At 46.2% G+C, this 12,862-nt stretch overlaps 1 protein-coding gene across 3 annotated transcripts in view; it reads left to right on the plus strand.

Annotated features, from left to right (window-relative positions):
- The first annotated feature begins 9,327 nt into the window (after window positions 1-9,327).
- SESN3 (sestrin 3) overlaps window positions 9,328-12,862 on the plus strand; it is a 44,323-nt gene continuing 40,788 nt past the window's right edge. For all 3 annotated transcript variants that reach the window (XR_012627725.1, XM_074860235.1, XM_074860236.1), the window contains exon 1: window positions 9,328-9,554. Coding sequence is in view for 2 of the 3 variants with exons in the window: in XM_074860235.1 (XP_074716336.1) it covers window positions 9,456-9,554 (99 nt within the window). In the remaining variant the exon portion in view is untranslated. The remainder of the gene's footprint in view (window positions 9,555-12,862) is intronic.

The following is a 12,862-nucleotide window of genomic DNA, read 5'->3' on the forward strand; positions in this document are numbered from 1 at the left end:
TCACACAAAAGAAGACACAAGAAGTCTGTGGCAGCCCGAGAAGACAGCAGTCAGCTGTCCCAACCCCCAGTGCCTTGTTTTAAGAGTGAGCCTCAGCACACAGAGGCAGTGGAGACCAGGGCTTGGATACCAGGAGGATTGGGAAGATGACCGTATTTTTAGCAGTGAGGACTTTCATTGCTGCCACGATGCCCACCCAGGACAGGTGCCTCCACAGCAGCCAACCAGCACCCCTTCCTGTTTCTGAATAATCACTCACGTCCATCATCCCGGTGGGCAAAAGGAAAACACGTTGCAGAAAGGACATGCCTTAATTTATTTTTACCAGACACCAACCATTTTGTCCAGTATTTTTCAGATTAAAAGTCAGCTTCTCTGCTTTGGTGCAGACAGCTACAGGTCTGCAAACCCAAAGATGTGATTTATTCACTTGTGCCCCTCTCTCCCACCCATAGCCAAACAAGTTGGCGATACTTTAACACCAGCTGCACATGGCGGCTCAGAACACAACCGACAAAATTACCTGGCATGGTCACAAGTTGTTCACCACACTGACAAACAGTTACCAGTCACTTTCTTCTGCCTTTCCTAGCTTAGTCATATTACAGACACCGCTCATAAACCACATCCTTCTGTTGCAGTATGACTTCTCCCCACTGCTTATGACACATTTTCTGATTAAATGCATGCATGCCATGTTTTATCATGGGGAGAAGTTGCTGCTGAGGTTTGGAGGATCCCCAGTCTGCACGGAGGATGCTTTGCCCACCAGCTGCAGGAGCTTGCTCGAGGCACCAGGACCCCCTTTGCCTTTAACCAAGTGCTATCCTCATTCCATGGTGGACCTCTTGGCACTCTTTCTCCAGCACTTTTGGCTCACATATTACTTGCATGGTAGCACATCACTGCTATTTTACTCAAAGGGAATCTAACAATACTGCCCGGGAAGTAAGGGGAGAAAATAATTTCTCATAAACTGACTAGGAAGAGACAAATTCTCTGCCTACCAACAGGAATGTGCCTATGAATAGCCCCTGTGTAAACACAGATTACATATTGCAGAACGACATCGAGCATGGTTACCGCCAGCAGTGTCTTCCTGAAATTCAATAGACATTGATATTTATATCCAGTCTTTGAGGTTTAGCATGCTTCAGCACAAATATACGCTTATTAATACCGCAATACATTGGGTCTTATTGACTCTTACTGAGTCTCATTTCACTCACAGATATACTTTTTTCCCAGACTGTCATGCTTGAAATAAGTTAAGTCAAGAGTGAATGATCTTTCAACAGAATAAGCAAGATGCTTAAGGCCACGTTCAGCATTATTTTCCTTACTTCCCTTGACCAAAGTGATATTTATAGAAAGGGATACATTCTGCTCAACAGTACATTAGTGTTAATGATATGTGACACCAGTGATTACAGCAGAGTGGCTCTGAACATGTATTGACAAAACAGGGAGCGGGAATTTGGTCCAGTGTTTTCAGAATAGGAGTACTAGGACTGGAGTTATGCCAGGGAAGAATTTGGCCCATACTGTTTCTGAAATGAGGGAGCCAAATAATACAAAAAAATAAGCTGATCTGTAGTTTCTTTATAAGAAAATCCATGATTTCCAGTGATTTATAGAGCCTAGGTAGAGGAAGGTTAGGTTTCAAGAGCAATACAACATGACTAAAAGAAGTTATTTCTCCCTGTAAAAGGGCATTTTAATAGAAATGAGGACAAATAAAATTCTTAATACATGACCTTGCTGTGGAAATACAATCCTTTTATGTTTTCCATCTCAGATCATGCTCCTGTGCTGTACAAAGGCATTGCTCTGCCTATAAAACAGTCATTTCTCTGCTTCTGCTGTCCAGCATTCTCCTGAATCTTCATCAATATAAATGCTTCAGTGGTGATAGTAAATAGTCAGGTCTATGTGCCTGAGGTTCAGTTATACCAGGCAGATCTGGCAGTTAGCAGAGCAAGATGCAATGACCCCTGTTATTATTCATTTATTTGCCCAAGTAGGAGTCAGTTCTGCCATTTCCAGCTCAGGGGCTCAGCGCTGAAGCTGTGATTGCCAGGGCTTCACCAGCAGAGCAAGGTGCATCGCTTACATCATTTTTTTCCCTTCCAGACTGACTCTTCCTTTCCACTCTCCCAACATTATAGAGCTTGTGCCAACTGCAAAGCCAGGATGAAATAGGTCGGGGAGTCTTCAAAGGAAAATCTACATGCAGGAGTCATGCATTTCCATCCAGCAGCAGACAAACAGGCAGGCTAGAGGAGACAGGAACAGAAAGGAGCTGGCTGATGTTGGTCCAGGGAAGCTGCTGCTCCTTTTCTCTTGCTCTTCAGTGCCAGATGGCTAGGCCCATTCTGCTTGCTGTATTTTGGTATATCATGGCGGGCACCACCTGGCCACGCAGGAGGGAGGGAGGCAGAAGTGCCAAGGTTAGCGGGTTGTGTGGCTCTGCACAGGCACGCTGTGCTGCTGATTCAGTCAGCCAGCTCCCCTTCAGGGGTCTTTCTTTAAGGCTGAATCTCAAAATTTGGGACCCCTCCTGTCCAAGGATGTCCCTGATATCCAGATGGCGATCAATGAAAGAAGAAGCACGCCATGCAAACAAGCCTTCAGCACTCAGCTGATTTTGCTGGGGAAGATTCCATGTGCTAACTGCCTTCGCTCACACGCCTAATTGCTTCTAAGTGTAATACCTTCTGAGAAAATCCTGTTTGCACTGACACTCTGCTTTTTCAGGGTGTAACCATCAGAAAAATAATGAAACAGGGTAAAAACATTCTTAAATGAAAATAAGCCAAGTCCATAACAGATGCAAATCTTTCAGCACTTCAGCTCTTCTTTGTCTAGAAACAAAGAATAAAACTCTGTCATAATTCAGCCTGATCTTCCAACATACTTACGCTCATATCTCAGGGGCTTCAGGGGGAAATGGACATAAATTATGTGCCATATCCCAAAAGCTGCTGAGTTTTGTATTTGTCTTTTGTATTTGTATTTTGTATTTGAAAATAATGAAAGTCATAACATTGCCAGTGAATACAGGAAGCTAATTTCACTGATCAGCTCCATCCGTAATGTGGCATCATGCCGTACCATGTGTTTCAAAATACGAACAGACAAGCTCTGCTGCTTGAGAAATTTTAGTTTTTTTCAGCCAAAGACATTTGTGTGCTTCATACTGGCTGGGCACAGAACTGAGCCAAAGCAGTGGAAGGAAACAGGCAGGAAAACCCCGAGTTCTAGTTCACCTCCCAAGCCAGCAGATATCTGAGCCAGCTCTCCTGCTTGCCCTCTTTTGGCTCCTTGGCTCTTGAACTCTTGGCCTCATGGTATCCTGGCTGCAAAATGAGAGCTTGAGGTGTTTTTGCCCAGCCTGACCTACAGTATTGTGGTTAGGTTGTACTCTCCAGTGATGTGCGATATAGCTGGGAGCCGAGGCAGGAGCTCCCAATTCCCAGCCAAAGGCCAGCAGTATTTCTGTGTCTTCTCAAGGAAATCTCACCACCTGGACCCATGCCCACGGCACTGGGGGACACCCACATCTCACAGAGATATCATAACCACAGCTTTGATGCAGGCACCCATGTTTAGGAGAGGATGAAACTTCAGGCTCATCCTTCCCAGTGCTGCGGCCGGTGCCTCACATCGTGGTTGTGCAGCCGGTGCCAAGAGCCAGTCTTGTCCCTGCTCCGTGTGTACAACTCCAGGCATCTGTGTCCAACCTGTGAACTCCACCTCCAGTCCTGGAGGGGAGAGGCATTTCTGTCACCAAGATAGTCCTGCTGCTGTCATTAAATCTGCTCAGTAGGACTACTATCTTCAATATTAATATGAATACATTGCAAGGGATTACTTGTAATTGTCATTTTGCAGGGAGTAAGACCAGGCTACTTTTGTCCTGCCTTTCAGATATTTTTCAATTAATGTATTTCCCTGCTGTATCACTCCCCAAAATTGTACAGGCCAAAATACTTCCGAAATTAACTCAAAGTATAACCTATTTTTTTCCAGATGATCCCTATTTACAGGCCAGTGTGGTCTCAGAAGGCTGAACTGAAGTAAACAACATGTTGAAATATATTTAGTGAATTATCATGCAAAGCACGAAAGAACATAAAGAGAGAGAGGAGAAGAGGTTTCTTAGTTGGGTAGTGATTTAATGCTTTTTAGAGTTATTTAACTGTCAAAGAAATTAGATATTAAAAAGGCCTATTAGGTCAGCGAGCTCAGTTCTCCTGGGTCATGCCGTAATTGTTTCTTATGATAAACATAATTTTGAGTGCTTTATCTAGTCAGAGTTTAAATGCTGCAAATGAAAAGGCGTGTACCCCCACCCTCAAGGAAGAATTCCACAAATCATCACATCTCTCTGTCTCATGCAATTATCTGAACACTCATTTTGCAAATGAGCATGTGTAATTGTAAGGATGGGAAGTCATTTTGTAGTGTTAAAGTGTGCGTAACATCACTCAGGGCACAAACTTTATCTGCTGCCCTTCCTTTACCTAACAACGTAAAATAAATCCTGTGCAAATGATATTAGAACAGTGCGACAAAAATTACGATAATGAAGGCAGGACTATCACTCGTTTGACATAATAGCAAAATGGGCTGGATTTTTGGCCTGGAGAAGCCACATCTATTTTCCTATGTATACATGTTCAGTATGGCTTTACTGAATGATTCATCGACTCATGAAATGTGAGGCATGTGACATGTGTCAATCACTTCGTCTAACCACACGCATAGCACTTTATCGTGGCAGTCAGATGGGGAGAGTGGGTAAGGCTCCAGAGCTGGGTTCTCAGGCATGCCCTCTTTTCCTGCTCCTGGGCAAAACTTGAGGATCTTTTAATTTCACATGGGATTTCTAGTCTTGCAGCAATCCAGTCAGAGCTATTGTGTGGCAGCTGCCCCCTCCCTTCCTCTTTCTCCAAGCTGCTGAAGGTTTATGAATCACAAACATATTCACTGCATAACAAGTTTGATTTTACAGCACTTGATCTTGTCAATCCAACCTTTTCAGGAAGCATCAAGCTGCTGCATTAATGTCTGAACAACAAAAGCACTGCACGCTTGTACAGTAGGTGCACGTCTTGGGAAAGCATCGCGTGGACTTACTGAGCACTCCCATAGCACCTTCACAGCACAGTGCAGCTAGGCTGACTTTTCCAGGACGCACAGCATGGTCAACACTGCACAGACAATCTACAGAGCATCTTCTTATTGCTCTTGCAGTAAGAAGACACTTATTGCTCTGTGCTCTCTCACAGACTGGTTGTACATTGGATGACTGTTGGGTGTGATGCTTTCTGGAAGGCAGTGGAGATGCATTGTTTCGAGCTCTCAACCTTCTCTTCAGGAAATTCCAGGCAGAAATATTGCAGCCCCAGCAGGAGTTCAAAGCTGGTATCACACTGTTAAACCACGGTGTAAGTGCTCGTTCTGGAGATGAAAGCAGATCGATGTTTGGATGAGCTTTGTCTCTTAGCTGATCCGTTTCAACCATGTTAGTGTGAAGGCTGCATAAGGCATTAGGAGAACTTTGACCTTCTAGCAAAGGCCGTCACATCTCATCCACTCCTATGGCGAGGGCAGCAGTCCACGCCTGGCTGCAATGTGTCTGCCAAAAATGCATCTGATGATTTCAGGAGGCAGAGAAATCCCTACTTCCTTTTAAAGTTTGTTCCTGCCTTTTTGTTTCATCATAGTGTTTGTTTTTTAAACTTTGCAAAAGTTACAATCATTGATGATAAAAATCTATTTAAACCAGTAACCACTTGTGCAACTCTATCTCAGCAGGTCAGTAATTTCTCTGAAAGGATGTGATGGTCTCAAGACGGTAGGTTTCGTACCATGAATAAAAAAAAATCTCCACCTTTCCCACACATGGCAGTAACTTGCAACCTCTCTAAGTGACCTCAGCAGAGAGGACTGGTTGGGTTTATAGAACTGATGACCTTCTTAAAATTTTCAGGCAGGTCAAGATGCCAGGCAACTTCTAATTCAATTACCTCTTAATTTCAGGATTCTGCTTTCCTTTACGACTCAGTAACAAGGCAAAAACTGAAGGAAATCCATAGCAGTGGATGGCAAGTGAGGTACAGCTGGATCATAAAAACTGCCAGACAATTGTGAAGGGAGCACTCATTATTTTTTGCAATACTTCTTTGGAGAAATAAGTTTACAAGGAGAACTTTCAAGAATGTGGATATATTCACCAAGAAGCCAGCTTGCACAAAGAGAGGCTTTTACTCTGCAGAACTTATGCACATGTTTAACTCAAAATGGAACAAGCCAAGAGCTTAAAATCAGGCACACATGCACAAGTCTTTGCAGGCAGCAGGACTCTGCAGATGGCGTAAGCTGAGTACATACATGGTGTTTTACAGGACCAGTGCCACAGGGATCCCAACAGTTCATTTCCAAACACTGCATCTAGACAGAGTTCAGGTGGTTTGAAAATTCTGGTATTGTCTCTAGTCTAAACACTAATTATCAAATACTGATACAGGATAAGCACTGCGTCTAGCCCTGTTAGGTACACTTCTGATCTCTATTAGGCATTAAAACTCTTTATAGAAAGAAAATGCAGAGGAAAAAATGAACTTCAGAAAAGATATCTGAGAGAGCTTTTGTTGGGTGCAGGAAAGGATTTTAGGCAACCTTAATTTGCTATGCTGTTTCCAAAAACAATGAAACACTTTCAAAGTTTATGCTTCTCTTGACATTTCTCAGATACTAAAGTACTGAAGGGCAAGACTGGGAGCCACAAAGGTACTTAAGTGCTTATGGTTTAAGTGAGGGTTAGTCAACCAAATACTTCAAGCATCTGGGCATACATGTCCCACCCCCTTTCACAAGAAGTTTGTGGCAGAACAGAGACCAGATATCAAATTTCTCAAATTTTAAACTGCATTACAAGTCAGCCTAACTTTCACACTTGGCTAATGGAGACTTTTCACAGTTGTAACGGGCTTTGCTAAAGGTCTGAATTTGTCACTAAAGGTGGAAATAACTTCAGTGTAGAGGAATAGGACCCAACCACATTTCTGAGGATGTCCAGTCATGTGTACTTGCCACTGTGGAAATAAATGAATGGATGTTGCTACTGAAATTTGAGTATTTGCCAATGTTCCAATGTTAAATATTAAGAGTAACTCAATCGAAATCATTCTTTTACCTGTGTTTCAAACTTGCCTGCTACCATCCTTGCCAATGGGTTTGTTTTCAACCAGGCACTTTGACAGCAAATGACTCAAAGTGTTCTTAGTTGAGCTAAAGAGTCAGCTCTGCATTGCTTGTGGCCTTAATAACTCTGATCTTCTGCTTCTTTTAAAACTCTTCATTTCAGATAATATTATCATGGAATTCAGCAAGAAATAAAAATGCTGTTTACTTATATTTTAGCATTACATTCCGACCAGATAATGGAAACCAACCTCTTTGGCTCCCCTTTGTCACTTGTTTTAATAGCACCGTGCTGTAGCACGTGGGATTCGGACATGGCACCACAAGTACCTGCACTCAAGCAAACTGTTTTCTCATGTTGGAATGGCATTTCTGCTACACTGCTTGGAAAAAAAAAAAAACAAACCTCTTCCATTTATTCCTCTCCAAGCATTTTGTATGGCTGCCTGTGACTGTAACATTTGGATGCATTCCACAGTGAACTGACTGGCAACAGCAGAGTCCACAGAGCACCCGTCTGCTGAAGGCAGCTCTGCCTGAGGAAAAGATCCTTTTGGAAATGGATGGAAGGGGAAGAATGGAGGAGGGTGTTGCTGTGGATGGGTTTTGCTTATGGTGGCAAAGTCTGATTTGAGAAACTTTTCAGTAGTTCTCAAAGACAGTCGGGTCTAGGTTCAATTAGTCTCCTTTAAGATATGTAAATTACTAATTGCATTGTGCCCTTTTTAGCCAGCCACTTGGCTAAATTACACAAGGCTTCATTTTGCAAAAATATAAAGTATTCCCAGGCAAAGCAGATCACAGTTCTCAAGCAGCTGATTTACAACTGTTTTGCCAGGAGAAGCCTTGAAAACAATGTAACACCCTTAGTCTTCTCAGAAATTTTATAGGGCTACAGCATTCTGTTTCCATAATAAAATCAAATCCTTCTATACCATCATCTTTCAAGATAGGAGTTATACCATGTTCAACATTTAATAAGCAAACTTTTATTGACATTGGCATGACAACTCATGTTAAAGCTCATATATACGTATTTAAAATCTAAAGCTAAAGAGCACACAAACAAGGAAAACTGCAGTGATGCTATGATGTAAAAAAGAGGTTTATATCCCAGCTATCCTAGGCTGCAGATTATAGATTTGTCTCTATCCTAATTATACACTCCATCTCTGAGCATTAGCATGGAGCCTAGAAAACCTGACTCATCATTTCTAACAATCCCGGCGACCTGAGGCAAACACACACACGCTCGCATGCGCGCTCCAAACGTTCCCAACTTCCCCTAAAGCAAATACCTAATCCTATTCTGCCTGGCAGCAGAGCAGTCTTGTCCCTACATGTGCAAGCTGCCACCTCAGAGCGGCCGCTTTTGCAGAAAGCAGTTCGTCCTCCACACAGGCAGCCCCCCGCCCCAGACGCCTTCGGCTGGCAGCAGTGAGCACCCTCGCCAAGATTAACGGATCCGCGGCTCTGGGGACGGGATACCCCGGGAGGACGGCCTGGGCTTGGGCCTGGGCCTGGGCCCGGGCCTGGGCCGAAGCCTGGCCCCGGGGCCGGCGGCCAAGCGAGGCGGGAGGCTGAGGCCCGCACTTCATCACACCGGAGCCCCCTCGCCTTGCCCTGCTCCGCGCCCCCAAACTTGAGCCCCTCGGGGACCATCCTGGAGCAGCGCAGCCCCGAGCAGAGCCGGGGGACCGCCTGGGGAGGGCCGAAGCCCCGCGGCCCGGCCGCCCCCCGCTCCCGCTCCCCGCTTCCTCCCGGCGCCCGCCGGGCCGCGGCCCCCCGCTCCGGGGGCGGGGCCTCTCGCGCCTCGTTTGCATAGCGCCCGCTGGCCCACCCTATTGGCCGGGAGAAGGCACGCGCCGAGGCGCCGGCCCCGCCTCTCTCCCCAACGCTGCCCAGAGACGCGGCCGGCCCCGCCCCTCCGCGGCGGTGGCCACGCCTCTGACCCCGCCCCCGCTCGCAGGCTGCCTGGAGATGGGAACCGGAGAGCGCTCTGCCCATTGGTCGGCGGCGGACGGCCTCCGGGATTGGCCGGACGCGGCGGCTGTGGGCGGGGCGGCCCGCGCGGATTGGCGGAGCGCGCAGGGGTGTGCGCAGGGGGCAGCGGCCCGGAGCGGGGTGCTGGGGCCGCGGCTGGAGGATGGGGGCGGCCGGCGGCGCGGGCTGCTGAGCGGCGCGGAGCCACCTTGCCGCCTCCCCCCTTTCCCCGCCCGGCCAGCGCCGCGCTCTCCGCCAGCATGAACCGGCTCGGCTCCGGCCCCGTGGGCAGCGCCGCCGCCGCCTCCGCCGCCGGCCAGTACCGGGTGTGCGGCAATTGCCGGAAGGTGCCGAGACAGGTACCGGGGGGGGGGCCCGGTGTGAGGCGGGGGGAGCCGAGGGGGCTGCGGGGGGCGGTGGGGTAGGGACTTGTAAGAGGGATTGGGGAGCGGCGCGATGGGGCAGAGACTTGGGGGGGGGGGAGGAGGGGGGCAGGGTCATGAGGACAAATGGGCCATAGGGCAGCAGTGGGGCGGGTGGATAGAGGGGTTCAGGGGGGGGCTCTGGGGCAGTAGGGTGGGGGCTGTGGGGCACCTGGTGGGGGGGTGTATGGGACCCGCAAAGAGGCGAGTGCCTGGGGGTGTGGGGTGGGGGGCAGCAGAGGGGTGCAGGGCGGGGGGGACACGGCCCCAGGTGTGCCGGGGGTGCTGAGGGTGCCAGGTCCCGCACCGTCATCGCCTCCCTCCCCCTGGGACGGTTGTCACTTGCCCCTGCCCTAGGCTGCCCCCCCACACCCTCCCGGCGAGGATCTGGGGGTCGCCTGCCCTCCCCGATGGCATGGGGGGGGATTGACTTGGGGCCCAGCAGCGCTTGGAAAGTTTATCCACACATTTCACCGGTAAAATCAATCACTGTAATCTCCGTCGAGTCTTTGTGCGGGGGCATCTGAAATCAGAGCTTTAAAAACATTGAAAAAGCCCCCCAAAAGCCCCTGCCCCCCCCCCTCCCAGTCCGCTACACCCCATCCCTGCAGTTATCAGCCGCTCCTCTGCGCTCGGGGCTTCAGGAGTGTAATCGCTTTACCACCTCCCCTCGACATCTGCGGAACGGGGAGCATTAGTTGAGGTGCTTTTTGTTTGTCCAGTGCAAATGAATTAAAATTGCTGAGCTGTGCAAATGCGCAGAGTCCAAGCGCCCAAGATGAACGTGATGCCGTTTTTGCTTTTATTTTAATTCAGTCTCTCCCCATACATTTCGCACCAGGTTGGTTCTTGCAAATGCTAAGAAAGCCTCTAAGTCAATGAGCTCAAATATTTGCGCTCTTTGTCCAAAAACTGTTTTTCTTCCTCTGTGGGTCAGGCCAAGTGCCAATCAAAGTTGTTTTTCAAGCCTCTCTTCCCTGCAGTAGGACTGCTTTTTTCTTTCTTCTTTTTTTTTTTTTTTTAAGGGTTTGGTTTTTGGAAAGGAGGTGTGTATTTAGGGGAGGGGGGAGGAGAAACGTTAAAAATCGGTCAGAGAGAGAAGCAGATCTTAAAAATCATGTTTCTCGAATATTTTAATGGAAACAAAATCTTATTAAATGTGCATGCTTGGTATGTGCAGTTATTTTTTCCATAAACTCTTGGATCATATTACAGTTGATACTTGGTGCTCAGCTCTTAGCTCAGCTTGCGAGAAATGTAATGGATCAGAGAAGCACACATCAGCAGAGTCTGATTTTTAACTATTTCGTTGCAGGATCGAATCCCTTCTTGGCTTTAACTTGCTGCTGTTACTGCTTTAAGAAAAACAAGTACTTAAAAGAGAGAAGTTCTGCGGGGTTAAAGCCTGAAACAGCTTCAGACTTGACATATGTCTAAAGACATACAAATTAACCGGTGCCAAATATGTCTGTGGAGAAAAGCAGGGAGGGAGCTTGCTTTGTTCTTCCAAATAATCAAAATGTTTTGTTGACAAATAAAGTGGTGCTTGGCAGCACTTGTAGATCTAAAATTAAATTTAAATTATTGAATTTTTTTGAAGCCATAGTCTCATCCTGCTGGGTAGGACTTTTTTTTGTATACCGCTTTAATATCAGTGGGGGGTGGAGGGGCACGGACTGGGCTAGATGGTACTTTCCTGGTAACAGGAAACTTGCTGGATTAGATTTTTGATTAGGTTTTTTTTTTTTTTTTTTTAAAAAGTAATTTAGGGATGCTGATGGTAAAACATAGGTACCCAGTTGGGTCTGTTGAGGAAGGCAGCTCAGCTCTGGCCTGCTTTGTCTGTGGTCATTTCAACTACTTACATTGCAAAATTGGGGAAAGAAGAAAGAAACTAAGCGACAGCCCGTGAAACCCTCTTGAAATACAGGTGTTTTGTGCTTGCAGTGGCTGTACTAGGACATTGTTGCATCTGTGTTTTAGGATGGACAATAACCATAGAAGTATAGAGCTTCTGACTACAGCTGTAATAAAAATCACTGTAAATTTTAACCTTTTGCACTTCATTGGCAAGCATGCAGATAGAAAACAGGAAAAAAAAAAAAGGCTTGGTGGAAGTGAGATGCAAATTTGACCTGAGTCTCAGAGTAATAATCTTCAGATAAGTGCTGTCTCATCTGTTCTTTTGATGGTGTTGGGGTTTTTTTAATGCTCATGTGATAGTATACTGGAAAAATGATTGGCCTTAAAACATGTTGAATCTCTTCTGCCCTCCTCAGTCTTAAGTCTTTATTTGAAGCCACTTGAATGCTTGCAGTTTAGGTAGTGTTGTTGTCAAAATTATAAGGGGCAAAGCAAGCTTTCTACTCAGTGGCATATAATGAAATTTGAAATAGTCTAGCAGGTTTTGGATTCTCATGGGTGAAGGTAAGTTTCTCTTTCAAAAGGGGAACAGGAAAAGCTGGACACAGTGCTTTAGGTTTCAGCTCATTTCAGATTAATCAAAGTTATGTTTTATTACGGAAAGTTCTATTAGAGTAGCGCTAGAAACTTGCTAAGGATCCATGGGTTAAATTTCCCTATGAGGAAGGTTTTTCATATTAAAAAGATACAATTTCCAGTTGGATTTGTTGTTATGGGACATGTTAAATAACCAGATCTACTTGCAGAACAATTGCTGCTAATCAGAAGGGCTTAGACAGTCATAGATATGACAGCTATGTTATTATTTGATTTAGAAAAAAAGATGACAACAACCAGTAATAGGTGATGCTGGTTTGGATTTTACAAGTGCTTGTTGAACAGACAACCGAGGCTAATGCTTTGACTCAGGTTAAAATAAATGGAAGAATGAACAAAACAACAGGAGTAGCTCTGTTTTGTGGGATTGATGGACAGGCTTTGTAACAAAACTGTGAAATATCAGTAGGGGAAAGTGCTTAAAATGGCATATGAGTGCTGTGGCCAAGTCCTTCCTGGAGGTGGCTGAGAGTTGCTGCCATTGCAGTTACCAGGATAGCCTCCAGCTCTCATGTTTTAAAATCCAACATGTAAGGGAGTCCCTGGGGAGGGGAGCACTGGGCTGTAAATCTGGAGGGGCTCTGGAACCTGATGGAAACCCAAGGTTCTCCTGCCTAAACAAAATCAATAGCCCAAGCAAGCAGGAAGAGAATATATAGGAAGGGCTCAGTATTCCTTTGGACAAACATCTGCTTCAGGAAGGCTTTTAGGAATAAGGAAAAAGT

The sequence above is a fragment of the Strix uralensis genome, chromosome 2 (assembly GCF_047716275.1).
Source record: "Strix uralensis isolate ZFMK-TIS-50842 chromosome 2, bStrUra1, whole genome shotgun sequence".
NCBI lineage: Eukaryota > Metazoa > Chordata > Aves > Strigiformes > Strigidae > Strix > Strix uralensis.